Here is a 25,085-nt window from a genome sequence, read left to right on the forward strand (position 1 = left end):
CTGTATATAGAAAGGAGCAAACCAGTGATGTTTTAAGGGAGCAGACTAGCAGGCGGGCCCATGACTTACATCATAGGAACCTACACAACACAAAACACTGTTGCTGGATGTAGGTTTTATTTTATTTCTTTTTAATCTTATATTTTGGAAATGTACAGTAGTACCTCGGGTTAAGAACTTAATTCATTCCGGAGGTCTGTTCTTAACCTGAAACTGTTCTTAACCTGAGGTACCACTTTAGCTAATGGGACCTCCTGCTGCCGTCGCGCCACTGCCGCACAATTTCTATTCTCATCCTGAAGCAAAGTTCTTAACCCAAGGTACTATTTCTGGGTTAGTGGAATCTGTAACCTGAAGCGTCTGTAACCCTAGGTACCACTGTACATCCACTTTTTTCCCCTTTATTTTTTGGGGGGACCTCCAAGAGAGTGTGGGACGCAGGTGGCACTGTGGGTTAAACCACAGAGCCTAGGGCTTGCTGATCAGAAGGTCAGCGGTTCGAATCCCCCCGACGGGGTGAGCTCCCGTTGCTCAGTCCCTGCTCCTGCCAACCTAGCAGTTCGAAAGCACACCAAAGTACAAGTAGATAAATAGGTACCGCTCCGGTGGGAAGGTAAACGGCGTTTCCGTGCGCTGCTCTGGTTCGCCAGAAGCGGCTTAGTCCTGCTGGCCACATGACCCGGAAGCTGTACGCTGGCTCCCTCGGCCAGTAAAGCGAGATGAGCGCCGCAACCCCGGAGTCAGCCATGACTGGACCTAATGGTCAGGGCTCCCTTTCCCAAGAGAGTGTGGCCCTAAGCTAGAACTTGTTTAGCTTTTACTGTACGTAAATCTGGCACTGGTCCCAAAACTCACAACGTACACCTCCGTTGGATGCCCAAAACCTCTAGGGCTACGAGAGAAGGAGGGAAACTTTTTCCTGTTTGCTTTCTCCGTGCAATGCTGTGCATCATAACCTGATCCCAGAATACGGTCCCATTTAAAGACAGCTGCTGCCCCTTCTCCACCGCAGGCCCTCTGAAATGTCCCTCCAGCCTCCGCATTCCAGTCCGAAGTTTGAACTCGCCAGCTGCCCTTACTTCTGGCAGGCGGTCAAGGAAAACAACGGCGGCCCCCCCCCTCCGCCCTGGCAGGGAGGCAATGCCCTTGTAAGGCCCAGTTGGAGGTCAGCAGAGACACAGGCAGAGAGAAGGAAGGGAAGGAGAGAGATCAGGAAGGAGGCAGCAAGGACCACCGTAAAGAGCATGAAATCCCTTCTGGTAAAGACCCCTCCTCTGTCTCTGCACGGCTGCTTGCTAAAAGCAGATCACTAACCCTGGGGTGTTTGTGTGCCCTATAGCTTCCTTGCTCCTAACTCATAAGCTACTGGACTTTTGCTGGTGTTGAAAAACAGTGGCGAGGCCCAAGCAGGCGAAACACAGTTTCAGGGTGTTACGGAAATTACGGGTGGGGGGCACCTCTTTAAAGTTGTTAAATGTTACAAATATTATGACTGAATGTATCCTTTCGACTTGACAGCTCAGGGAAGTTACCTAGTTTTAAAAAATAATATAAAATCAACTCCTTTGCCAGTTTCCTCCATTCCAAAGCTATTTTCTCCTTGAAAAAGGACTCCAGGAAGTTCCCAGAAGTGACGATTGCTGAGCTGATTGTTGGCCAAGGAAAGCCTAATCCCATCCCCAGACTTGCCAAGGGGTCCAGACATGCAAAGGAAGTTCTATTGTACTTTGAGTGGTGGGACTTCAGAGGTGTTTGTCTAGGCTAATCTTATACCTGGGTCTTGCCCTGACATGTCTGTTTATGCTCATCTTGTACCAAGGACTTGTCTGGACATGTTTGCCAAGGTTAAACTAGTGCAGGGGTCTGCAACCTTTAAGACAAAAAGAGCCACTTGGACCCATTTCCGAAGAAAAAAACAAACTGGGAGCCGCAAAACCATTGCGACATTTAAAACAAATATATCTCCGGAGCCGCGATCTGACAGCGGGCGGGAAGGTGACGTCGGGACGGTGCGTGACTAACGCACGCACCACCCCCATGCGACGTCACAGCAAGTACAGTGCCCGCCACAGTGGGGAGTGTCAGGGCGCACAATGCACCTCCTCCCCTCGCTAGTATCCGCCCCGGAGCCGCAGCAAAGGTGTAAAAGAGCCACATGCGGCTCCGGAGCCGCGGGTTGCAGACCCCTGAACTAGTGTAACCCCTGTCTGTAAAGGTAAAGCGACCCCTGACCATTAGGTCCAGTCGTGGCCGACTCTGGAGTTGCGGCGCTCATCTCGCTTTATTGGTCGAGGGAGCCGGCGCACAGCTTCTGGGTCATGTGGCCAGCATGACTAAGCCGCTTCTGGCGAACCAGAGCAGAACACGGAAACGCCGTTTACCTTCCCGCCGGAGTGGTACCTATTTATCTACTTGCACTTTGACGTGCTTTCAAACTGCTAGGTTGGCAGGAGCTGAGACCGAACAACAGGAGGTCACCCCGTCGCGGGGATTCAAACCACCGACCTTCTTATCAGCAAGTCCTAGGCTCTGTGGTTTAACCCACAGCGCCACCTGCGTCCCAACCCCTGTCTACCCCTCCCCTTTTGTGATATGTCAGTGTTGCAGCAATGATGCTGTACGAACTGTATTCTGGGATATGGTGGGAAGTTTTAAAAGTCCTTGTCACCCCATCCTCGGGGTTCAAAATTCCTCTTTGAACCTGTTGCACAATAAACTTTGGTCTACAGCTATTTGCTCCGGTTGGTGGCTGCACTCCTTCCTTTATTCCGCAGGGACCCACGGGCTCTGCCCGACCTTCTGGGGGACTGAGCAGCCTCGCACCTAGATTTTTCCATAACAAGGGGGATAGCCTTGCCAGTTTGTTGCAGAGTCCCCTTAAAAAGATATATATATTGAAGCAGAAAGTTCTGTGTGTGATACAGCCTACTAGGTCAGATGCATGGGGTGAAAAACAGGCATGATTATATTCCACCCTTTCCCTGCTCCTATATCTTTTTTTTCTCCCCCCCCCCCCATTATATTTTATTAAGTTTCAACTTTTTTTTGTAAGTTTCGACGTTTTTAAACCTCTACAGTCAAAATGCAAATTCGTCTCCTATTTTTGTTGACTTTCCGTCCCGTTCTCCACAGAGTTGTCGTTCCTCTCCTTCGGCTGAACCCTAACTTCTGTCTATTAAATCCATCAAACCGCAATATTATAATCTCGTTGCTCCTGTCGCTCAGAACTCCAATCCTGCTCGTGAGCTCATCAAATATAATATAATATTTCTTTGGATACTCTGAAAAAGGCATCAAATCTTCCATAAAACACTTTTAATTCCCTTCTCCCATATATCATGGTGTTCTGCGTCGCTGGGAAGTTCGCAACAGCTTTCGGAGGAGAGTGACTCACCAGTTTAGTTACATCAATTTATTTATCAATTGCATTTATAATCAACCTCTTCCTCCTCAATGAATCCCCACAAGAACCCTGGGATACAGGTCAGGTTGAGAGGCAGTTTCTGGCTCAAGGTCACCCAGTTGAACTTCATAGCCGAGTGGGTTATTTCAAGTCCTTCCTGGCAGGGCTATTCATTTCATTCATTTCATAAGATTTCTCTTTGCCTGTGAAACAGACACAGAACAGAGATCAGCCTTAGCTACTTATTCCATCTGCCCCACCACCACCAACCTGCTGCTTCCATGGGAGAAAGACTTTACCTTTTGAAAAACTGGTGTTTTGGGAGGAGCTGGAGTAAACCTAGGTTTAAGCCTAGGCCCGCCTTCGCCAACCGGGTACCGTCTAAATCAGGGCGGTCCAACTTTTCCTACCAAGTGGGCTGCAAGAGCACATCAACACACAGCCCACAGGCCCCACACTGCCTTGTTTTGGGGGAAGAGGGGAGAAGCGAGCCCAAAATGATATTATTTATTTATTTATTATACCCCGCCCATCTGGCTGGGCTTCCCCAGCCACTCTGGGCGGCTTTCAACAGAATATTAAAATACAGTAGCCCATCAAACATTAAAAGTTTCCCTAAACAGGGCTGCCTTCAGATGTCCTCTAAAAGTCTGGTAGTTGTTTTTCTCTTTGACATCTGATGGGAGGGCGTTCCACAGGGCGGGTGCCACCACCGAGAAGGCCCTCTGCCTGGTTCCCTGTAACATCACTTCTCACAGGGAGGGAACCACCAGAAGGCTCTCGGAGCTGGACCTCGGTGTCTGGGTTGAACGATGGGGGTGGAGACGCTCCTTCAGGTATCCTTGGCCTTAGAGGCCGTTTAGGGCTTTCAAGGTCATCACCAACACTTTGAATTGTGCTCTGAAATGTACTGGGAGCCAATGTAGGTCTTTCAAGACCGGTGTTAGGTGGTCTTGGTGGCCGCTCCCAGTCACCAGTCTAGCTGCCGCATTCTGGATTAGTTGCAGTTTCTGGGTCACCTTCAAAGGAAGCCCCACGTAGAGCACATTGCAGTAGTCCAAGCGGGAGATAACCAGAGCATGCACCACTCTGGCGAGACAGTCTGCGGGCAGGGAGGGTCTCATCCTGCATACCAGAGGCCGCCACAGCCTCCCCTGACCCAACCGGTAGTGGAGCAGCTGTGAGTGATGGCTCAGCTGGAGGCAACAAGGTCATCCCCGCATCTGGAGCCCCTGACTCGGCCCAGCTGGTGTTTGTTGCAAGGGAACCTGTGCAGACTAGGACTCTTCAGGATCAGGCCCCAGACCTGGTTCCAATGATGCCTGAGGCAAAGGATCCAGTGCAGACTGAGTCTCCTCTGGTTCCGAGTCCCAGGCCATCACAAGTCCTTCTTCACACTGCACATGGTTAAACTGTGGAACTCCCTGCCACAGGGCCGCAACGATGCAAACCAACTTGGATGGCTTTAAAAGAGGACGGGGGAAATTCACGGAGGAAGAGAGGGCTAAGGGTGGGTGCCAGCTCTGCTCTGCCCTCCCCAGTTGGAAGCAGAAACTCTTCTGAATCTCTGTTCCTGGAAACCACAGGAGGGGAGAGTCGCTCTTGTGGGAATGCTCAGGGATGCAGGAGAGGATATATTGTTTGATTATATCCTTTTCCAACTTGTGTTAACAAGTTCCACAATTTAGCAGAGTAACATTCCCCTTTTTAAACTCGCAGCGGATGCGTTTGCTCAGGCTCGCTAAAGCCTCTATAATAACTGTTCTGGTATTTCCCCTTTATTCCCTCATAAAAGATAAGACACGGCACAGTCTTCTATAAAAGTATTAAAAGGTTTACTCACACACCATTCTGTTCACAATCGGATCCCAGAAGGCAGACTTAGCTTAGAAAAGTAACATATACCTGGAAACTATCTCATAAGGAGACAGTCACTCTGTACTCTCTGGGCTGGAGGCCAAGAGAGCATCTTTGGCTAAGCAGATGTTGCTTCTTTGACGCATGTAGTCAAAGAGAGAGAGATGACTGCCCTGCCCTGTGCTTTACCTGCACAGGTGAGGCCACGCCCAACCCTAGTCCCATGCAGAGGAAGTCTGTCCCAGCTCTGAAGGAAACAGGAAGTTTACATGCTGGCTGGACAAACATTCCTCCCCATGTGCAAACATGTTCCCTCTGGGAAGGTTGTACTTGATTGCTCTTGTGTTTCACATCCGGCAGCTCTTGTGCTCGGATCCTGGTTCCCCACAGGCGTCTTGTTGGCTACTGTGGGAAGATGCTGGACTAGATGGGCCACTTGCTGCATCCAGCAGGCTCTCCTTATTCTCTTATGTTCATGGCTGGTGGGTTTTGTAGTCAAAAACATCTGGAGGGCACCCGGCTGGTCTGGAGTGGGGTGGGGAAGGTGGCGACTGTTCTGCATGTCACTGGACCCAGGTTTCACTTGTGCTTTTAGGGCCCCCAGGGACAAAGCCCAGAGTGCTTTTACATCTCAGCTTCCGGAAAAAGCAGAAGTTCCAACGACAGCTGTAACCGCAGCTGGCGGAATACAATCTGTGTACCTGAGCTTACAGTGAACTAGAATTTACATGCAGCGAACTTAAGAGATTTAATGGCAAACCTTTGCAAGCATTAAGCTGGTTCGCCTTCACAACAACCCTATGAGGTGGGCTGCAATTATCCATACATCCGCTGTGCCCACTACGGAGTGACAACTCTGGGTAAATTGGAGAACATCAGCTTTGCACAATCCCAGGCTCAGGGCTTCTCCAGGAGGCAGGCCTGGCCACCAATTTAAAGCAGGTCATCATCATCATCATCATAAATTTTATTTATACCCTGCCCTCCCCAGCCAAGACCGGGCTCAGGGTGGCTAACACCAGACAGCAATACAATTGATTAAAATACAACTTAAAAACAAGATTAAAATGCAACATTAAGATGGAGCCTCATTTCAGTAGAAACTCAAATCAAAAACTTTTTGGGGATAAAAACGTCAAATCTTCACCAAGGCCAGACTGGTAGAAAAAACCAGGGAAGTCCCCAAATAGGAGTTCCATCACAGAGGGAGAAAGGAAAAAGGAAAGAGGGGGAGGGGGAGGGGATCAAGTTGATTCCAAGCCAAAGGCCAGGCGGAACAACTCTGTCTTGCAGGCCCTGTGGAAAGAAATCAGATCCCGCAGGGTCCTGGTCTCATGAGACAGAGAGTTCCACCAAGTTGGGGCCAGTACTGAAAAGGCTCTGGTTGAGGCTAATCTGACTTCCTTAGGGCCCGGGACTACTAGGGTGTTGCTATTTATGGACCTTAAGGTCCTCCATGGGGCAGACCAGGAGAGAAGGTCCCGAAGGTACGAGGGTCCTAGGCCGTGAAGGGCTTGAAAGGTCAAAAGCAGCACCTTAAATCTGACCCTGTACTCCACCGGGAGCCAGTGCAACTGGTAAAGCACTGGATGAATATGCTCCCATGGCAGAGACCCCGTAAGGAGTCTCGCTGCGGCATTCTGCACCCGCTGGAGTTTCTGGGTCAGCTTCAAGGGCAGCCCCACGTAGAGTGAGTTACAGTAGTCAAGCCTGGAGGCGACCGTCAGACAAATTTGTGCAGGAAAGGGTTATCCATGGCTCCTTGGGACTTCCTAATGCCATTCTGCTTTTTTTGTTCCTCGTTTCCTCTCTTCGCTAGGCTTCCCGTATCAGTTCTCTCCGGTTCCTCTCCACCTCCGCCCCTCGGACATTGAAAAACAAGGTCCCAGAATACCAGAAGCTCTTCCAGGTGAGGGATTTGGCTGTGTCCAGAAAGCAGCTGTTTATGGTAGCAACAGCTTTGCTCAACCAGACATGGCAGGAGGGAGGGAGGGGGAAAGAGAGAGAAGAGGGAGGGGGGAAGAAGAAGGGTCTAGGCTGCTCACAGGTGTCCTACTTTTCAAAGGATGGTTCTCTCTCTAATGGTCAGGGGTCCCTTAGCTTGATATGCTATATGGCAGGCACGTCCAACGGGTAGATCAAGATCTACTGGTAGATCACTGAACGTCTGTGGTAGATCACTGGCTTCCCCCCCCCCCCCCAAGTAGCTCAACCACTATGCCCTGCACCCCTCAAAACAGGGCTTCCCTCTTCCCTAAAAAAAGACCGGAATCCCAAAAAACAGGGTTTTCCTTTCTAATAAAAGCTCAACAACTTTGATCAGAACCCCCCAAAAGTGGGTAGATCACTGCCAGTTTTTAATTCTGTGAGTAGGTCGCAGTCTCTTGGGAGTTGGCCACCCCTGCTATATGGTAATTTATGGACCTCATAGGTATCTAAAACCATTTGCCGTGCAACCAGTCCATGCAGAATGTAGGCACCCTATAGATAGAAAGGAGCAAAGCAAGGATATTTTAGGGAGCAGGCTAGTAGACGGGGCGCATGACTTACACCACAGGAGCCGACACAACACAAAACACGGTTGCTGTATGTAGGTTTTATTTCATTTGTTTTTTATCTTATATTTTAGAAATGTACATCCAGTTCTTTTCCCCCTTTAATTTTTTTTGGGGGGCCCCCAAGAGAGTGGGGCCCTAGGCTAGAGCTTGTTTAGCCTATACGTAAATCCGGCACCTGTTGTGTTGTTGGAGGGGATCCCAGGGGTCATGCAGCCCAACCCCCAGGAATGCAAAGTTCAAAGAGGGTTGCCTTGAAGTTGCTCATCCAGAGCGAGCAGCGCCCAGTGCGCCCACTGAGCATGATGCACACATATTGAAGTGGGCTGGGGGGAGGGCAGGTGACTAGATGACCTTTGGGGTCCCCTCCAGTGAAATGGGGCTAACTCCTTGCCTCTCCGCAGGAGGACAACGGGCTGCCTGTGCATCTCAAAGGAGGCACCATCGACGCCATGATGTACCGTGGAACCATGATCCTCAGTGTCTTTGGTAAGTGATATCTCCGCTCTTCATTCATTTCCAGATTGTTCAGAGGTGCTCTCCTCCTTTAATTTATTTATTTAACTAAAAATATAGTTACTGTTATAATGGGTTGTGTTGGGTTATTTAGAAAAAGAAATCTGTGTTGGGTTGTTTTTTTTAAAAAAAGAAATCTTTCCCCTCGCTTGCGTGGAAACAGATCGTTTGTGCTTGGAATTTGGGATCTGTGGCCTACGAAATGACCTGAAGTTCAGTATGTATAGCAAATGCAGAACACAGATGAAACACCACAATGAACCAAATTCTCTCTTTCACTCTTGCTGTCAAAAATAGAAGCCTTCTTGCTTCTCGTTGCGGCGAGACAAAACGGAGAAACGAAACAAAACAAAGTGAGAGCAGATGGGCTTGTGTTGTGTTTTTTTCCCCTGTCCATAAATATTTCCTTTTCAAACTGCAGCCAAGCTCAGGGAGCAGATTGTGTCTTTCTTTGGCCTGAGAATGATAACGGTGAGAGAAATCTTCCGAATCTTTTTGCGGCCATTCTGTCCCGTTCCTTGGTGGGTTTGGGGGCCAGCAACTTATTGCCCCTTCCTCTTGGACGAACGGAGCTACAGGCTCACAGACAAACAGAGACACTGGTTTGGATAACCCTTGGTTGACTTTATTCGGAGGGATACATTGGGAAGGAATGCAATGCACAAGTTTCTGATTTCCATGCTGCCGCCACCATCCCACCCCACCCAGGTTAGAATCCAGAAGTCACCTTCGGGTTACATTTCAAAATGACATCTCCATAGACTTAGACATTATACCGTATTTTTTGCTCTATAAGACTCACTTTTTCCCTCCTAAAAAGTAAGGGGGAATGTGTGTGCTTCTTACGGAGCGAATGCAGGTTGCGCAGCTATCCCAGAAGCCTTCCTCCTCCAAAAACTAGGTGCGTCTTATGGTCTGGTGCGTCTTATAGAGCGAAAAATACGGTGTTTGGTACCCAGAGCTGCAACAAGCAGCAATGACCTTCAGTTACGCAGTGGAACATCCCTTTCCACAGCCATCGTTTTCACACATGCACCCCAAAAATCTGGTCCATGTTACAGATTGTGTCACCTTAAACCTCGTTTAAACACCCTTCAGCTGGCTCTTACAGAGTTCAGAAAACAAACCTTTAAAAACAAAAACCAGGCCAAGCAATTCCCAGTTCTAACTTGATCAGAGAAAGCCTTATTATCCGAGCAAAACCCAACTGCAGGGGTCAGCAAACTTTTTCAGCAGGGGACCGGTTTCAGCAGGGGGGCGGACTATATTTGGGGGGGGGGAGAATGAATTAATTCCTATGCCCCACAAATAACCCAGAGATGCATTTTAAATAATAGGACACATTCTACTCATGTCAAAACACGCTGATTCCCGGACCGTCCGCAGGCCGGATTTAGAAGGCGATTGGGCCGGATCCGGCCCCAGGGCCTTAGTTTGCCTACCCATGGAATAAGTTTCCTTGCAAAGCAAGCAGTTTCTGGAGGGTTGCTTCCATGCTAAAACCTGTTTGGCTGTTAGCAGGAACTGGTATTAAACTGGACATTGCATCACCCAGTAGCTCCTTCCCCACCGCCTCTGTGCAGTAATATATAATGTTTCTTCTCACGTCAATCCCTTCAGCAGCTTACCCCCCTACAACATTAATTAATAGCTTCCTTCTTTCAGTTCCATTGTGTTTTATTTCTTCCTGTTCAGCATAGCTAAAGAGCAGCCATTGACTGTCCCTTAACCAACTTCTGTTTCCCATTTTTTTCATACAATGTGAAATGACTACCCAGTGATATTTTCCTGGATTTATCATTGTTGCTTTAATATTTACCGGAATATCAGAGATCTTATGTTATCGGGGAGTATGCAAATGTCGTAAATAAAGGGGAACGAAGGATGGCAATTTCAGGAATAAGGGCTGGCGTGAAACCAACAATGCTTCGAGCCTTGCCAAATTTTTTGATAAGTGACATGGAGCTATTTTCCCCCCTCAGGTGTCGGCCTCACACTCTTTGTCCTGTTCCAAGCTGCTTCGCCGAAGAAGAACAAATGAGAATAAAGCTTTAAGGGGGGGGGGGGAGACTTGGAAGCCCCCCCGCCAACCACCAATACCTGTTCCATCCCTCAGAGTGAGAGAGAGAAGGACGGTCGCCTTGTTTTCTGGGGCGGAAGAATTACCAAACCTGTCAATTCTTAGGAACTTTTCTTCAGGATGGCAACGAACAAATGAAGTTGTTCGGAGACATAAACAAGTGAATGAATAAAATAAATTGAAAGAAAGATTTGCCCCTTTTTAAAAAAAAAACCAACAACCTCCATTTTTAAAAGCAGACAGACGTCCCACTTACGCCACAAATTTTAAAGGCGGTTAACAAAACTAGAATATCAAAATTCACACACATGCCTGTATAAGCCTAAGAGGCTGCCTCGAGGCTTTTTTGTCCACAACAGGCCTTGCGGCAAGAGGGTGCCGTCCAGCGGTTTTTGACTACATCTCCCATCAGCCCCCAGCCAATATGTAGTCCAAAACAGCTAGATGGCACCAATTTGACTGATGCTTATATTTTGGAAATGTACATCCACTTTTTGATGTACTGGTGTTGCTTGACTCTGGCCGGCAGCAGCTCTGCAAGGTCTCAAGGGAAGAACGTCAGAAGATACCAGCGTCCTCTTTCTTTCTTTCTTTCTTTCTTTCTTTCTTTCTTTCTTTCTCCCCGCCCCCCCCCCCCCCAATATTTTTTATTGGATTTTAATAACGGCAAATGAGTTACAGGGGGGGAAAGATATCACCTCTTCACCATTTTGGTCTAATTTTATTTCACATACAAGGAGCGCTAGGTACCATCGGTCGATACGAGCTGCATTTTCCAGGAGACCTCAGAGTAGGGGGGGCAGAGGGGTCGGTGGAGATCTGGTGCGGTTGGAGGGTGTGTAATGAAAACTATACGGGTTTTTATTTAATTAGGAAAGGTGGGGCTTCTCAAAACTGATTTTTTTTTAATTAACTCCAATTATATCGTGTCTCTTTAAAAAAGAAGAAGAAGCCTGGTTTAAACCGAAATCAGAATTTAATAAAGATGCTCTGTTTACAGTCTCGTACAATGGGATTGTCACAGCCATTCATCCCGCAGTTAAAGCTTGGTTTTGGTTTGGTCTGCATGCACAAACGCGGAGAGAAACATCTGGCTTCTGAGGTTAGCAGGAACAAAGAAAGCAGCCTTAAACCCAGTCACTTGGTTGGTCCATCTAGCTCAGTATAGTCTACACTGGCTGGCAGCAGTGTAGCTACAGACATGAGTTTCTCCCGACCCTCCCTGGAGATTCTGCCAGTGGGAACAGAACTTGGGAGTTCCTGCATGCAAAGCAGGTGGCCTACCCCGATCTGTGGCCCTTCCCCTAAAAATAAACTAAGATCCTAGTCCTCATTGTTGTGAATCAAGGGGTGCCACAGGGAGCTGCTTTGCGCCAAGTCATATCATTGAACCCGGGGTCAGTGCTTGCAGATGCTCTACCACCAAGCTACAACCCTTCCCCCAACCGAATTTGTCATAATAAATAATGAATTGTACTTATTATTGTGGGAGTTGTCCTGGACCAGTCCTGGGTGCCAAGACCAAGGAGGTGCCATCTCCAGACTATCACCAAGATCACCCGCTGAGCCTGTTCAGGGCATCTTGCGCCTCTGTTTTACGTCGTCACCTTCCAACCTGTCACCTAAACCTTGCGATGTGTTGTTCTCAAGTTACGACTCTCCAAACTAAACAGGCTGGACGTTTGCATCCCATCTATGGAGAACCACTTCTTTTACCCAGTGAGAGCCGATCCTTGCTTATTGGAAAATGTTGCACGGGAGCAGCCCAATCGTGTGTGTATGTGTGCGCGTGTGTGCGTGAGAGAAAGTTTAGCAGGAAGCAACTCCCACATTGATCAAAAGGACTTACTTTCAAATAGGACAGCAGCCATAGCCTTCCAATAAGTGGTCTTGCTCAGTGTCCCTGGGTATGTACAGAAAACAGTCTCTTGTGCAAACAGGTGTAACACTTCTGCACATGAATCCAGGAGGATCGTGTCCCTCGTGTGTACAAAGGCGCTATTTCCCTACAATCCACTCTGCTCTCGTCTTTCCAGCATCCTTTTCTAGTTACTCGCATGCAAGCTTACTCAGGAAGTGGAGGCGTCTCAAAATGGGGAACGTGATTTGGAACTGCCTTGATTTGAAACCAATCCAAATTCAGGTGGATGAAGCCGTTTCTTTTAGGGGTGGGGTGGGGAGGATAAAAGGCGGTGGGCGGGGCGGCTCAGGCATTTTTCAGCATCTTGGTAGTCTGGTTGTTGGCTGCGTTGATGCTAATCACGTTGGCGATGGCCTGCGGAGAAAAGAAGGAAGTGAGAAAACAGAGGCAGAGGCTGTTTCAAGCAGCAGGCTTGAAACTACACCTCCCATCACGCTGGCTGCTGAGCCTGATGGAAGTTGTAGTCCAGAGCACGTGGAGAGCTCCAGGCACAATTCAAAGTGTTGGTGCTGACCTTGAAAGCCCTAAACGGCCTCGGCCCAGTGTACCTGAAGGAGCGTCTCCACCCCCATCGTTCTGCCCGGACACTGAGGTCCAGCTCCGAGGGCCTTCTGGCAGTTCCCTCATTGCGAGAAGCAAAGCTACAGGGAACCAGGCAGAGGGCCTTCTCGGTGGTGGCGCCCGCCCTGTGGAACGCCCTCCCACCAGATGTCAAAGAGAAGAACAACTACCTGACATTCAGAAGACATCTGAAGGCAGCCCTGTTCAGGGAAGTTTTTAATATATGGCATATTAGTGTATTTTTGGTCTTTGTGGAAGCCGCCCAGAGTGGCTGGGGAAACCCAGCCAGATGGGTGGGGTACAAATAATAAATTACTATATATATATTATTATTATTAAAGGCTGCCTTAAGGGAATCACATGTTGTGTGAAGAGTTTTCCCTCACCTGTACTAACACTACCACAAAGTGTCCCAACCCCCTTGACCATTTCATCCTTTACTGAACCTTTCCAAGCTCTCTATCACCCCTTTGTTCATTTTTTAAAAAATTCTGGGGCAACCAAAACGGTACACAGGATTCCTTATGAAGGTGTTAACTAGAACAATCTTTCCAAAGGAAATAAAGTCACAGATCCTCCTGCTGGTGGATCCGGAAATAGTCAGAGTGGGATGTAACATAAGCAGTCAAGGACAACACTCCCTGTTTGCCCAGAGTGGACACACACAGGGGGGTATTACTGCAGCCAGGAGGACTTCCTGTCACACCTGGTCTGGAGCATCCAGGTGGATGGGCATGTGACCAGGTAGATGGGCGTGACCCTGTGAGACCCTGTAAACGGGCCAGTCATGCAGCCATCTCTCTCTCTCGACCCTTAACTCTTTTGCTGCTTTCTTCTGATACTGATGTCTTTTGCTGTCTGCTGGCTCTCAGCCAGCCGCACATGGGCTCAGTCCCCATATGGGGTGAACTCAAACCCTTTCCCATAACTACAAGCGAAAGCCTGCCTTTAAGGAACCTACTGTGAACTGAATGTAAGTAAACTTCTTGTTATTCTTAACAGAAGACTGTTGTGTCTGTATTATTTTAAAGAGGGAACAAAGGGGGAATTTACCAGGAATAATCCAATCCGGACAAGCCAGACTGGATTGCTTAAGAGATTCAGACGAATCTACCAACTAGCTTCCTGCTATATACTGGGGAATGCACTCTGCTACTGACTCACAAGCGTGAGAGAGGAAGGATAATAACAATAATAATAATAATAATAATGATAATAATAATGATGATGAAATAATAATAATAATGAAATAATAATAATAATAATAATAATAATAATAATAATAATAATAATAATAATAATTTATTATTTATACCCCGCCCATCTGGGCGGCTTCCAACAAAATATTAAAATACCGTAATACATCAAACATTAAAAGCTTCCCTGAACAGGGCTGCCTTCAGATGTCTTCTAAAAGTCTGGTAGTTGTTCTTCTCTTTGACATCTGGTGGGAGGGCGTTCCACAGGGCGGGTGCCACCACCAAGAAGGCCCTCTGCCTGGTTCCCTGTAACCTTACTTCTTGCTGCGAGGGAACTGCCAGAAGGCCCTCGGAGCTGGACCTCAGCATCCGTGTAGAGCGATGGGGGAGGAGACGCTCCTTCAGGTATACTTCAGATACACTTAATCAATATATCCTCTCCTACATCCACAACATTCCCACAGAGTGGCGCACTCAAAATATGTGCATATACAAACCCTCCCTAACATGGTGTCTTCCAGTTGTGCATTTGGGTGTAGAATTTGGAATTTTCAACTTTTTATTTTTAAAAAATCACGTTATGTGCTACTGCGTATGTTCTCTGCCCTGGCCCATCCTGTGAGGTGGGGGGGGGAGCATCGCTCACCTTTTCCTTAATGCTGTCCACCTGCTTGGTCTGGACGTCGATTTCGTTGCTCATGTCCACCGCCATGCTGCGAAGGTTGCTCAGCATGCTGTCCACCTGCGTCAGGTTCTGTTCCATCTCTTCTTCCACGTCGTCTTTCGTTATCCTGAGCAAAAGGCACAAAGAAGGTAAGAGCCTGGGTGCTGGATCAGGCCAGAGGCTCCTCGTACTCCGTCATCCTTTCCTTGCAGTGGCCAAGAAAAAGTTCAACAACTAAGTTTTCAATCCAGGAAAATAAAAGGCGTGATTGAGCTGTGGAAGGTGGATGATGACGATGGCCATTTTCTTGTTATTATTAGGGCTTTGTTTTGTCTTGTTGTAACCATCATGGTCATATCAACCACAGAATAAAAATGGATACGCTAAGAATACTTTGCAAGACCCAAGCTCCTAATTTCTCTTTGTTTCCAGCTAGGAAGTAATTATACAAAGTTATTTTAAAAGTCCAGTTACGTTAGGGCTCAGAGGAATGAGCTACTAATTAAAGTACTCAAAGCCTCTCAAAGTAAAGAGACACAAAGATTTCGGAAGCTTATCAATAATACTTCTTTTAAAAGCATCAACCAAGACACAGCTCCACATTTACCAAGAATTATAATCTACAGGCTAAAAATGTTAAAATACAAAAGGATGAAGGAACTCATACATTGAAATTGTCCGATTAAATATTTAAATCACCTGATTAAATCTTGGCTAATCACCATATTATTACTACTACCGTGGATTTATTACTTGCCTTTAGGCATAAGAGAATTAAAAGCACAAAACAGGACTAAAACCCTAAGAAGTGGGACGCTTGTCATATCAACCCATTTATCCAGCTGGAAGAAAAACGCCTTTTGACCGTTTCCGGAAAGGGCAGAGAGCGGCTGCCTATCTCAAGCGGAATGCTATTTCACAGAATGGGGCAGCCACAGAAAAGGCCCTGCTTTTGACTGAGGTGGCTTCTGACACCTTTGGCGCTTGCAGGAGAAAATCTCCTGGAGGCTGCAGAGATCTCCTGGTTGTGCGAGGTGGCCTTGGAAGAGAAGATCTCCCCACTCCTTACCTCTGTATGAAGGGCCCACTCATGACCATCTGGTTTCCATCGGCCACCACACAGGGTTGTCGAGAGACCACCTGGCCGTTGCTGGCCTTGGTGGCCTCCAAGTCTTTTATGTTCTTTAACCTACGTTTCAAAAGAAAAGATGTTCAGGCAGGAGTTCAACCTGTAACATACTTTGCTCTGATCCAAAACAAGGAGAGAGAGGCGTCCCTGGCGCTTGCACGGCCAGGGGACTTACTTTGCGCAGGGGCAGACGAAGAGGCCGCAACATTTGGCCATGTCCGTGAGGTTCTTCTCGGCCTCCTTCATGTCTTGGATGATCTGGTCTAAGCCGTCCTCAATCCGGTCCAGCTGCTCTGAGGAAGGGGAAAGGGAAGGGGAGACAGCGGAGACACTCAGGAACCTAAAAACATTATGCACGGCCTTCTCCGAACACGCAGGATGAGTCTCACAGGTATTGCGAGATTGTGGAGAGGAGCGGCCAGTTTCTCGTGCTCCCTTGAGGGATGTCGGCTGGTTTTCAGATCTCCCCTCCAATAGCAACAGAGCTGAGGCCTAGTGGTTAGGGTTGCCATACACCTGGGAAATCCCGGACACGTCCTCTTTTGCGGGGCAACCTTGCCATCCGGGCGGATTTTTTCATTTCCAAACAAAACTCTGGGTTTCTGTTTGTTTTTTTAAAAGTGCGCAAGCGGCTCGGGGCGTGTGAGCAAGCTACTGTGCCGACAACTTTGGGGCTCAGCGACTGTCCGGATTTTTACTTCCTGAAATATGGCAACCCTGTTTCAGGTCCTAGCGTGCCAGACCGAGACCTGGAGAGACCAGGGTTCGAATTCCCCACCAGTGGCGACCTTGAGCCGGTCCTACCTCACAGGGTTGTTGTGGGAATTGAACAAGGATGGAGAGAACCACATGCACCAACTTGATCTCCTTGGGGGAAAGCTGGGGTGTGAGTGTGAGAAATGAAGGAATTAAATAAAGGAGGGCAGCCTGCCAACCTAAGCCTGCCCTCAGCTAGCCCCTCAGCTGCTTGCCTTCTTACTTACTACCACTAGGGGGTGGCCCTGTCATTCAGATTCCTCCTGCTCCTCAATCTGAGTGCTGCCTCTTGTAGAAGGAGGATGGGGATAGAGAGAACTAGAATTAGCTGCCTCTGCCTGTTGTTGACTCTGGCGCCCCCTACTGCTGGGCTCCCTGCCTTCTACCCAACCGGTCCTCAGTGACCGAAAGCAAACTAGCATTTCTCCTCAAGGTGCATGTTTTCTGCTTGCAAGAATTACCACACTTTTCACTCCATAAGACGCACTTTTTTCCTCCTAAAAAGTCAGGGGAAAGGTCTGCGCGTCTTATGGAGCGAATGTGTGGTCAATCGCTGGCTCCCTTTCTGGCCCTGCCCCCTCGCCCAGGCCTCCATTGTTGAATGTTCTGCAAGTGACTGGCTGATTAGATTATCTGTCTGGAAACTGTAGAAATGGTTCCCTTCCTTTCCTAAAGAAGCTGCAGAACTGTGAGTTGAACCCCATAAAAACAGGATTTTCCCCCTTTGCAAAAGAAGCCGCACAACTTTGAGCTGATCCTCAAAAAAACGGGGCTTTCCCCCTCTAAAAACTAGGTGCGTCTTATGGTCAGGTACATCTTATGGGGCGAAAAATACGGTATTTTCAGTCCCGTGGAGCTGCACTCAAAAAGAGTATTTCCCTCCCACTTTCTGAAGTGGTACCTGTTCATTCTGGCACCTTATTCTGCTGCTTGTGTGCATTTAAGCCACTCCCAGGGGTTTTTAAGACTGGTCAGCCAACCCACAGAGGGTTTTAATTATAGCAACTGCAAACGCAGAACCAGAACACAGCTAACACCTCCGTGGTCTGCAAGCGATCTGCCGTGAAGCCAGAGGCCTTACCTCCCTGGTCATCCAGCATGACCAAAGTTCGAATTCCGGCATCTTTGCTCTGTTGGGAAGGAGAGGAGGGGAGAGAAGAGAAGAACGTTAAACATCTCCGGGATTCTGCAAGATTTCTGGGGCCCGATATTGCTCACGTGAGAACAAGGAACCGAAAGTAACGATGGGCACATTCACACCAGGTTTCTAGTCCTCATGCATGCGTCCAAAAGGAAAAACAGCCACAACTTGAGAACTCTCTGAAAAAGGCTTGCAAAGCAGAATGGACAGGTTGCTAAAGAACGTCATCCCATCATCCTCAGGTCACTTTCGCAACACACATTTAATAATAATAATAATAATAATAATAATAATAATAATAATTTATTACTTATACCACACCCATCTGGCTGGGTTTCCCCAGCCACTCTGGACGGCTTCCAACAGCAGATTAAAAATACATTTAAAGCGCTATGGGACCTATTTAAACAGTCCAGGCTTCGCTTATGTATTCAGTGGTCTGTGTTTGCCTGAGCTGGAGTCTGGACTAAGGATTCTGAGCTCCTGTGTTCTGATTTGATACATGATATCCAATCACAGAAAGCCTCTGCCATCGGCCTTTAAACTCTGAGTCACGATTCGCAGCTTGGGAGTTTAGACAGCCAATCACGTTGGGAGTGGGAGTGGCCCAGGCCTTCAGAAACGTATATAAGCAGTTGCTTTCTCCCTGTCGTCCAGTTCTGTTAGTTCCATAAAGGTTCTTGCTGTTATGGCTGTGCCTTCCCTCGTGGGAAGCTTCCCCCAAAGAATCCTGGGATTTGTAGTTGCATAAGGGTGCGGAGAGCTGTTGAGTTCCCTGTGAAGAGGGGCTGTTTCTTACCTCATCTACCAGCTGCAACATCCTCCTGGTGCTCTCCAAAGCCTTAAGTGAAGATAAAAAAGAGCAGGAAATTAAATATTATTGATTTATAGATTCATAGCATCCCTCACGTTGCAAGACAGGAATCACAGCTCTGGGAAGCTCTGAAGGTGGTGCTGATGGGAGTTGTAGCGCAGCGCCTCTCGAGGGCACCAGGTTAGCAAAAACTGCTTTTGTCCTTTTAAAAGCCGCCTCAGTCAGAAGCCAACACAACCCCTAATGGAGGCTGTAAGTTCTATAAGTTAATTATGCACTCTGTGAAGAAATTACTTTCTCAAGCCTGTCTCAAGCCAGCCAGACTTTTTACTGGATTATTCACTGAGTAACCCCAATAAAACTGCACATCCTTTCTTGCCACCAACACCCACCCACCCTGGGACGAAACAAAACATCATTTGGCAGTGCAACGCACGCTCAAGCAAATTAGTTCCATAGTTCGAATCTGTCTCATTTGCATAAGTATTCTTGTAGCCGTTTTGCAAGAACGAGAATTGTTCTTCAGAACAAAGCCAACTTCCTTGTAATTATATCTCTGGCATGTTTGGGCAGGAATGCCAAGCTGGGGTTGTGGGGTGAGGGGGGGGCAGAAGGTTCTCCAGACTGTAAACTGGGACACAGTCATGCTTCTGATAAAGTAAACTGGGAGCAATTTAAGACTGGAGGAGGCCATTTCTTCCAGAAGAGGAAGCTACTAACTAAAGGTGCAATAGCCCCGCCAAGTCTTAACAGTCCTTTGCAAGTCCACACAGATCTTATGCATAAACTGATTAGAGAATGAACTGATCCACTGGGTCTTCTACCTTTTTCATTGAACTTTATGAGCTACTTCTGTTGAAATCTACAATACTATAAATAGTACCGTATTTTTCACTCCATAAGACTCACTTTTTCCCTCCTAAAAAGTAAGGGGAAATGTGTGTGCGTCTTAATGGAGCGAATGCAGGCTGCGCAGCTATCCCAGAAGCCAGAACAGCAGGAGGGATCACTGCTTTCACTACGCAGCGATCCCTCTTGCTGTTCTGGCTTCTGAGATTCAGAATATTTGTTTTTCTTGTTTTCCTTCTCCCAAAACTAGGTGCGTCTTGTGGTCTGGTGCATCTTATAGAGCGAAAAATACGGTATATTTTATTTTTTCAAATGTACAGCCGGTTACGTCTTGTGTGTTTATTATAGTCCACACAGAGCAGCTGAGCGCGGCAACTGCGTTTTATGTGCTGGGGTGGTTGTGAGGTCAGATCGCCACAGATCAGAAAGGATGTGGGAGGACAAGGCGGAAGATATTAGAAGGCAACAGGCTGGCAGCAGCGCCAGCTGGATTCGCCGCAAATCGTCAGTGCACAAAGGGTATCGTTTCCTGGCAGGAGAAATAGTGTAGAATCGACCCAGGCGAGACTGGGAATAATCTGGTTCTGGGTTGAAATCAGCTCATAGGAGGGGGGTTGCCTTCCCAAGTTCCTTTCTCCCCACCCCTCTGGGAAATACCAGCAGCACTTTTTTAAGGAAAAGGGGGATCTGGCTGGTAGAGGCAAAAAAAAAAAAGAATTTTCCCGACCTCATTGTTGACCTGGTGGATGCGCTGTTCAAGGTCTTCCGACTCCGAACCCACCACACCGTTGGCCGCCATCTTGGGATCTTTTGGGAAAGAACCAAGGGGGACGTTTTTCCTTGTATGGATAAATCCACGGTCTCCTACAGAAAAAGACAGAATAATAATAATAATAATAATAATAATAATAATAATAATAATAATAATAAATTTTATTTACACCCCACCCTCCCTGGCCAGAGCCAGGCTCAGGGTGGCTAACACTAGTAAAAATTACAGTAAAAACATAATGGGGGGGGGGGGAGAAAAAGCAACAACCCCAATTTAAAATACAGGTTAAAATGCAATTTAAAATGCAGCCTCATTTTAATAGTGGCCCATAGATCACATAAGGGACACGGGTGGCGCTCTGGGTTAAACCACAGAGTCTAGGACTTGCCGATCAGAAGGTTGGCAGTTCAAATCCCCGCAATGGGGTGAGCTCCCGTTGCTCGGTCCCTGCTCCTGCCCACCTAGCAGTTCGAAAGCATGTCAAAGTGCAAGTAGATAAATAGGTACCGCTCTGGCGGGAAGGTAAACAGCGTTTCCGTGTGCTGGTTCGCCAGAAGCGGCTTTGTCATGCTGGCCACATGACCCGGAAGCTGTACACCGGCTCCCTCGGCCAATAAAGCGAGATGAGCACCGCAACCCCAGAGTCGGTCACGACTGGACCTAATGGTCAGGGGTCCCTTTACCTTTATAGATCACATAAAGGGAGGGAAACATAGGGTCCTACTGAGTCCAAACCAAAGGCCAGGCGGAACAGCTCTGTCTTACAGACCCTGCAGAAAGAAATTGGATCCCGCAGGGCCCTGGTCTCTTGTGAAAGAGCGTTCCACCAGACTGGGGCCAGTGTTGAAAAGGCCCTGGTTCTGGTTGAGGCTAATCTGACTTCCTTTCCTCTTCAAAGAGAAGGAAACACCCGGTTTGAGAGATCACAGGTGCCCAGTCATGTATCGTTTCACATAGTGGTCACCCCACAAGCCGGAAGGAACCCCCACAATCCTTTCCAAATAGCAAAGCATTCTGGGGCTAACCCACAATCCTCTGGGGCATGACTCCGAGTGATCAAACAGCAGAGTCCCAGAAGGCTCTGCTGGGGACTGGTGAGCCTGTCGATTCCAGGTTCTCTCTTTTCCTGACATTAAACCAGTCTTCCTCTACCTCGGCCCTCCAGAGGTTTTGGGACTACAACTCCCATGATCCCTAGCTAGCAGGACCAGTGGTCAGGGATGATGGTAGTCTCAAAACATCTGGAGGGCTGATTTTGAGGAAGCCTGCGTTAAGCTGAGTTCTCCCCATATCCACCTCAGTCTGCAAATGCATTCATCTTCACCACTATCCCTAGCCACCTTCAGGAATCTGAAGAAGCAGACCCTTCATAGAATCTTAGAGTTGGAAGGGACCCAAAGGTCATCTAGCCCAACCCCCTGAAATGCAGGAATCTCAGTTAAAGCATCCATGACAGATGGCTGTCTAACCTCTGCTTAAAAACCTTCAAGGAAGGAGAGGCCAGCACTTGCCAAGGGAGTCTGTACCTTGGGGCGACTAATCCAACCAACATAGAATAGAATAGAAATAGAAATACTTTATTGTCACTGTGGCGCTGTGGGTTAAACCACAGAGCCTAGGACTTGCCGATCAGAAGGTCGGCGGTTCGAATCCCCGTGACGGGGTGAGCTCCCATTGCTCGGTCCCTGCTCCTGCCAACCTAGCAGTTCGAAAGCACGTCAAAGTGCAAGTAGATAAATAGGTACCACTCCGGCGGGAAGGTAAACGGCGTTTCCATGCACTGCTCTGGTTCGCCAGAAGCGGCGTAGTCATGCTGGCGACATGACCCAGAAAAATTGTCTGCAGAGCAGACAAACGCTGGCTCCCTTGGCCTGTAAAGCGAGATGAGCACGCAACCCCACAGTTGGTCATGACTGGACCTAATGGTCAGGGGTCCCTTTACCTTAAGGGATGCAGGTGGCGCTGTGAGTTAAACCCCTGAGCCTCTTGGGCTTGCCGATCAGAAGGTTGGCGGTTCGAATCCCCGCAACGACAGGGTGAGCTCCCGTTGCTCAGTCCCTGCTCCTGCCAACCTAGCAGTTCGAAAGCACATCAAAGTGCAAGTAGATAAATAGGTACCGCTCCAGCGGGAAGGTAAATGGCGTTTCCATGTGCTGCTCTGGTTCGCCAGAAGCGGCTTAGTCCTGCTGGCCACATGACCCGGAAGCTGTACGCCGGCTCCCTCGGCCAGTAAAGCGAGATGAGCGCCGCAACCCCAGAGTTGGCCACGACTGGACCTAATAGTCAGGGGTCCCTTTACCTTTACCACCTGTTTACAGTGAGATTAAACGAGCCCCCCCTCCCCCCCAATCTCTCAGTCCTTGTTACACTCTGTGTGTTGGTGCGGCTTATCGTGCTTCTATATCTCTTGCCCAAGGAGATAATCTGAAACAGTCAGAATATCCGGGATCACTGTCCTACGTTGATATTTACTTACTACTTCGGCACCATGAACGCCTAAAAAAAGTTTTACCACTTAGCCCACAGGATAGCATCTGATACTTTTTTCAACTATAGACTTCTTATACTTCTGCGGACTTCCAAAGATTGACAGATGTGTGTTCATTTGATTTCAATATTAGAGAATTTACAAGTGTACACATTTTGTTTTTGTTGTACTAAATCATGTATATTGTCCCAGGAAACCCTCCCCCCCGCCAATCATTCAGTTTGTACAAACTCCACACACACACACACACACTCACACACGACATGCGCTACGCTACGCTTCTGTTATAAATTCATAGAAAATCAACCATACATCGGATCTGCACCGTTCCACTTTTATTTTACTCCGTGAAGGAAGGACTACAAAATGGGGAAGGTTTGATACAGGCCAGCCATAATCCCTTGAGCATCCCAGCACATCCACAGGAGCCCTGCCCAGTTGCTATGCCAACCCTGATGGTCCTAGACAGAAGACCATCAAGATCACAAAGAACTTGCATATGAGAGTGGATTCAGCATGGACTGGAACAAAGGACAATGATCAGCTCTTCCCTCTGGGGGCAGGAAACTGCAAACTTCCCTTTGTCTCCTGGAAAGTACTCATGGGGAGGGGGAAAGGGGAACCAGCCAGGTGACAGGACACTCAGGTTACCTCCACAACTCCTCCCTCAACCCCTCCCTTTTGTGATGTAGTTGTGATGTAGACACTGACAAACTGGAACGTGTCCAGAGGAGGGCAACCAAAATGGTCAAAGGCCTGGAAACGATGCCTTATGAGGAACGGCTAAGGGAGCTGGGCATGTTTAGCCTGGAGAAGAGGAGGTTAAGGGGTGATATGATAGCCATGTTCAAATATATAAAAGGATGTCACATAGAGGAGGGAGAAAGGTTGCTTTCTGCTGCTCCAGAGAAGCGGACACGGAGCAATGGATCCAAACTACAAGAAAGAAGATTCCACCTAAACATTAGGAAGAACTTCCTGACAGTAAGAGCTGTTCGACAGTGGAATTTGCTGCCAAGGCGTGTGGTGGAGTCTCCTTCTTTGGAGGTCTTTAAGCAGAGGCTTGACAACCATATGTCAGGAGTGCTCTGATGGTGTTTCCTGCTTGGCAGGGGGTTGGACTCCATGGCCCTTGGGGTCTCTTCCAACTCTAGGATTCTATGATTCTATGATTCTTAGGGGTGTAGCTTGGGGGTTTAGTAGCTAATAAAAGTTGGGGTCTTCTTTTGTTCTGGACTTCCATCTTGCTTCATCTTGCTGTGGGTGGGAGTCCTGTCGTGACAGTTTCCAATAAAGGCCAAGCCTACAGGCTGCTGTTTTGCTCCAAATTGTCCTGGTTGGTGTCTTTGTTTTTTGCCCAAGGGAGCCCTCGGATTCTGGAAGGGAGAACGGCAAAAGAGGCTTGAGCCCAGGAGTCATCCTCTTTTCTTTTTGGCCTTAGGCCCACCCCCGGCCAGCCGGCCATTGTCCTCCCTGGCCGAGGGCGGGTCAAAGGCCAGCTCAAGCAGGTGGGAGGCACCACCCAGGTGAGCCTCGCTCGGTGACGCAAACCCCGCCCACCTGTGGGGAAGGGAGGGCGGACATTCCTCCATTAACATATTGTTGTTTAGTCGTGTCCGACTCTTTGTGACCCCCTGGACCAGAGGACGCCAGGCACCTCTGTCCTCCACTACCTCCCGCAGTTTGGTCAAACTCATGCTGGTAACCTCGAAAACACTGTCCAACCATCTCGTCCTCTGTCGTCCCCCTCTCCTTGTGCCCTCCATCTTTCCCAACATCAGGGTCTTTCCCAGGGAGTCTTCTCTTCTCATGAGGTGGCCAAAGTCTTGGAGCCTCAGCTTCAGGATCTGTCCTTCCAGTGAGCACTCAGGGCTTATTTCCTTCAGAATGGAGAGGTTGGATCTTCTTGCAGTCCATGGGACTCTCAAGAGTCTCCTCCAGCACCAGAATTCAAAAGCATCCATTCTTCGGTGATCAGCCTTCTTGATGGTCCAGCTCTCACTTCCATACATCACTACTGGGAAAACCATGGCTTTAACTATATGGACCTTTGTTGGCAAGGTGACGTCTCTACTTCTCAAGATTAACATATTATGCAATAAGAATTGCAGTGCTATCTAGTATACTGGTCTTCATGTTGCTTGTATTGCTTGTTGTTTGGTGAGCTTGTCGGCTGGCAGACAGCAAACAAAAACCAGGCAGCTTTTAGGGTGGAAGTTACTAACTAAAGGTGCAATCCTGTGTTAACAATACTTTGCCAGCCAACACAGAGCAACTGGGCACTGCAATTGCATCCAACAAGACAGCCTGCACAGTGTCCCAGAACCCCACTGCACCGCAGTCTACTCCTTGGGCTCTGCCATTTTGTCACGCGCCTGGC

The 25,085-nt window shown here is 48.2% G+C and overlaps 2 protein-coding genes across 3 annotated transcripts in view; one reads left to right on the forward strand and one right to left on the reverse strand.

The window, feature by feature from the left end:
• Positions 1-1,100: 1,100 nt before the first annotated feature.
• Positions 1,101-10,599, forward strand: COX7A1 (cytochrome c oxidase subunit 7A1). Of its 2 annotated transcripts, none has more exons than XM_077932413.1 (4): positions 1,101-1,259; positions 7,080-7,169; positions 8,220-8,304; positions 8,753-8,958. In XM_077932413.1, exons 1-4 carry the CDS (start codon positions 1,245-1,247, stop codon positions 8,941-8,943), a joined length of 381 nt encoding a protein of 126 aa, XP_077788539.1. In that variant the 5' UTR covers positions 1,101-1,244; the 3' UTR covers positions 8,944-8,958. The 2 variants fall into 2 exon arrangements, with proteins under 2 accessions (XP_077788539.1, XP_028597661.2); XM_028741828.2 differs by lacking the exon at positions 8,753-8,958 and adding an exon at positions 10,314-10,599 and having other exon boundaries at positions 1,102-1,259.
• Positions 10,313-25,085, reverse strand: part of LOC114603088 (synaptosomal-associated protein 25-like) — a 31,372-nt gene continuing 16,599 nt past the window's right edge. The window contains exons 2-8 of the mRNA XM_028741826.2: positions 20,173-20,309; positions 18,582-18,623; positions 17,723-17,771; positions 16,061-16,178; positions 15,826-15,945; positions 14,739-14,883; positions 10,313-12,686 (exon numbers count right to left, since the gene is read on the reverse strand). Of these exons, the coding sequence (XP_028597659.1) occupies positions 12,618-12,686; positions 14,739-14,883; positions 15,826-15,945; positions 16,061-16,178; positions 17,723-17,771; positions 18,582-18,623; positions 20,173-20,244 (615 nt within the window). The 5' untranslated portion in view covers positions 20,245-20,309 and the 3' untranslated portion in view covers positions 10,313-12,617. The remainder of the gene's footprint in view (positions 12,687-14,738; positions 14,884-15,825; positions 15,946-16,060; positions 16,179-17,722; positions 17,772-18,581; positions 18,624-20,172; positions 20,310-25,085) is intronic.

The sequence above is a fragment of the Podarcis muralis genome, chromosome 7, assembly GCF_964188315.1.
Source record: "Podarcis muralis chromosome 7, rPodMur119.hap1.1, whole genome shotgun sequence".
NCBI classification, from domain to species: Eukaryota; Metazoa; Chordata; class Lepidosauria; order Squamata; family Lacertidae; genus Podarcis; species Podarcis muralis.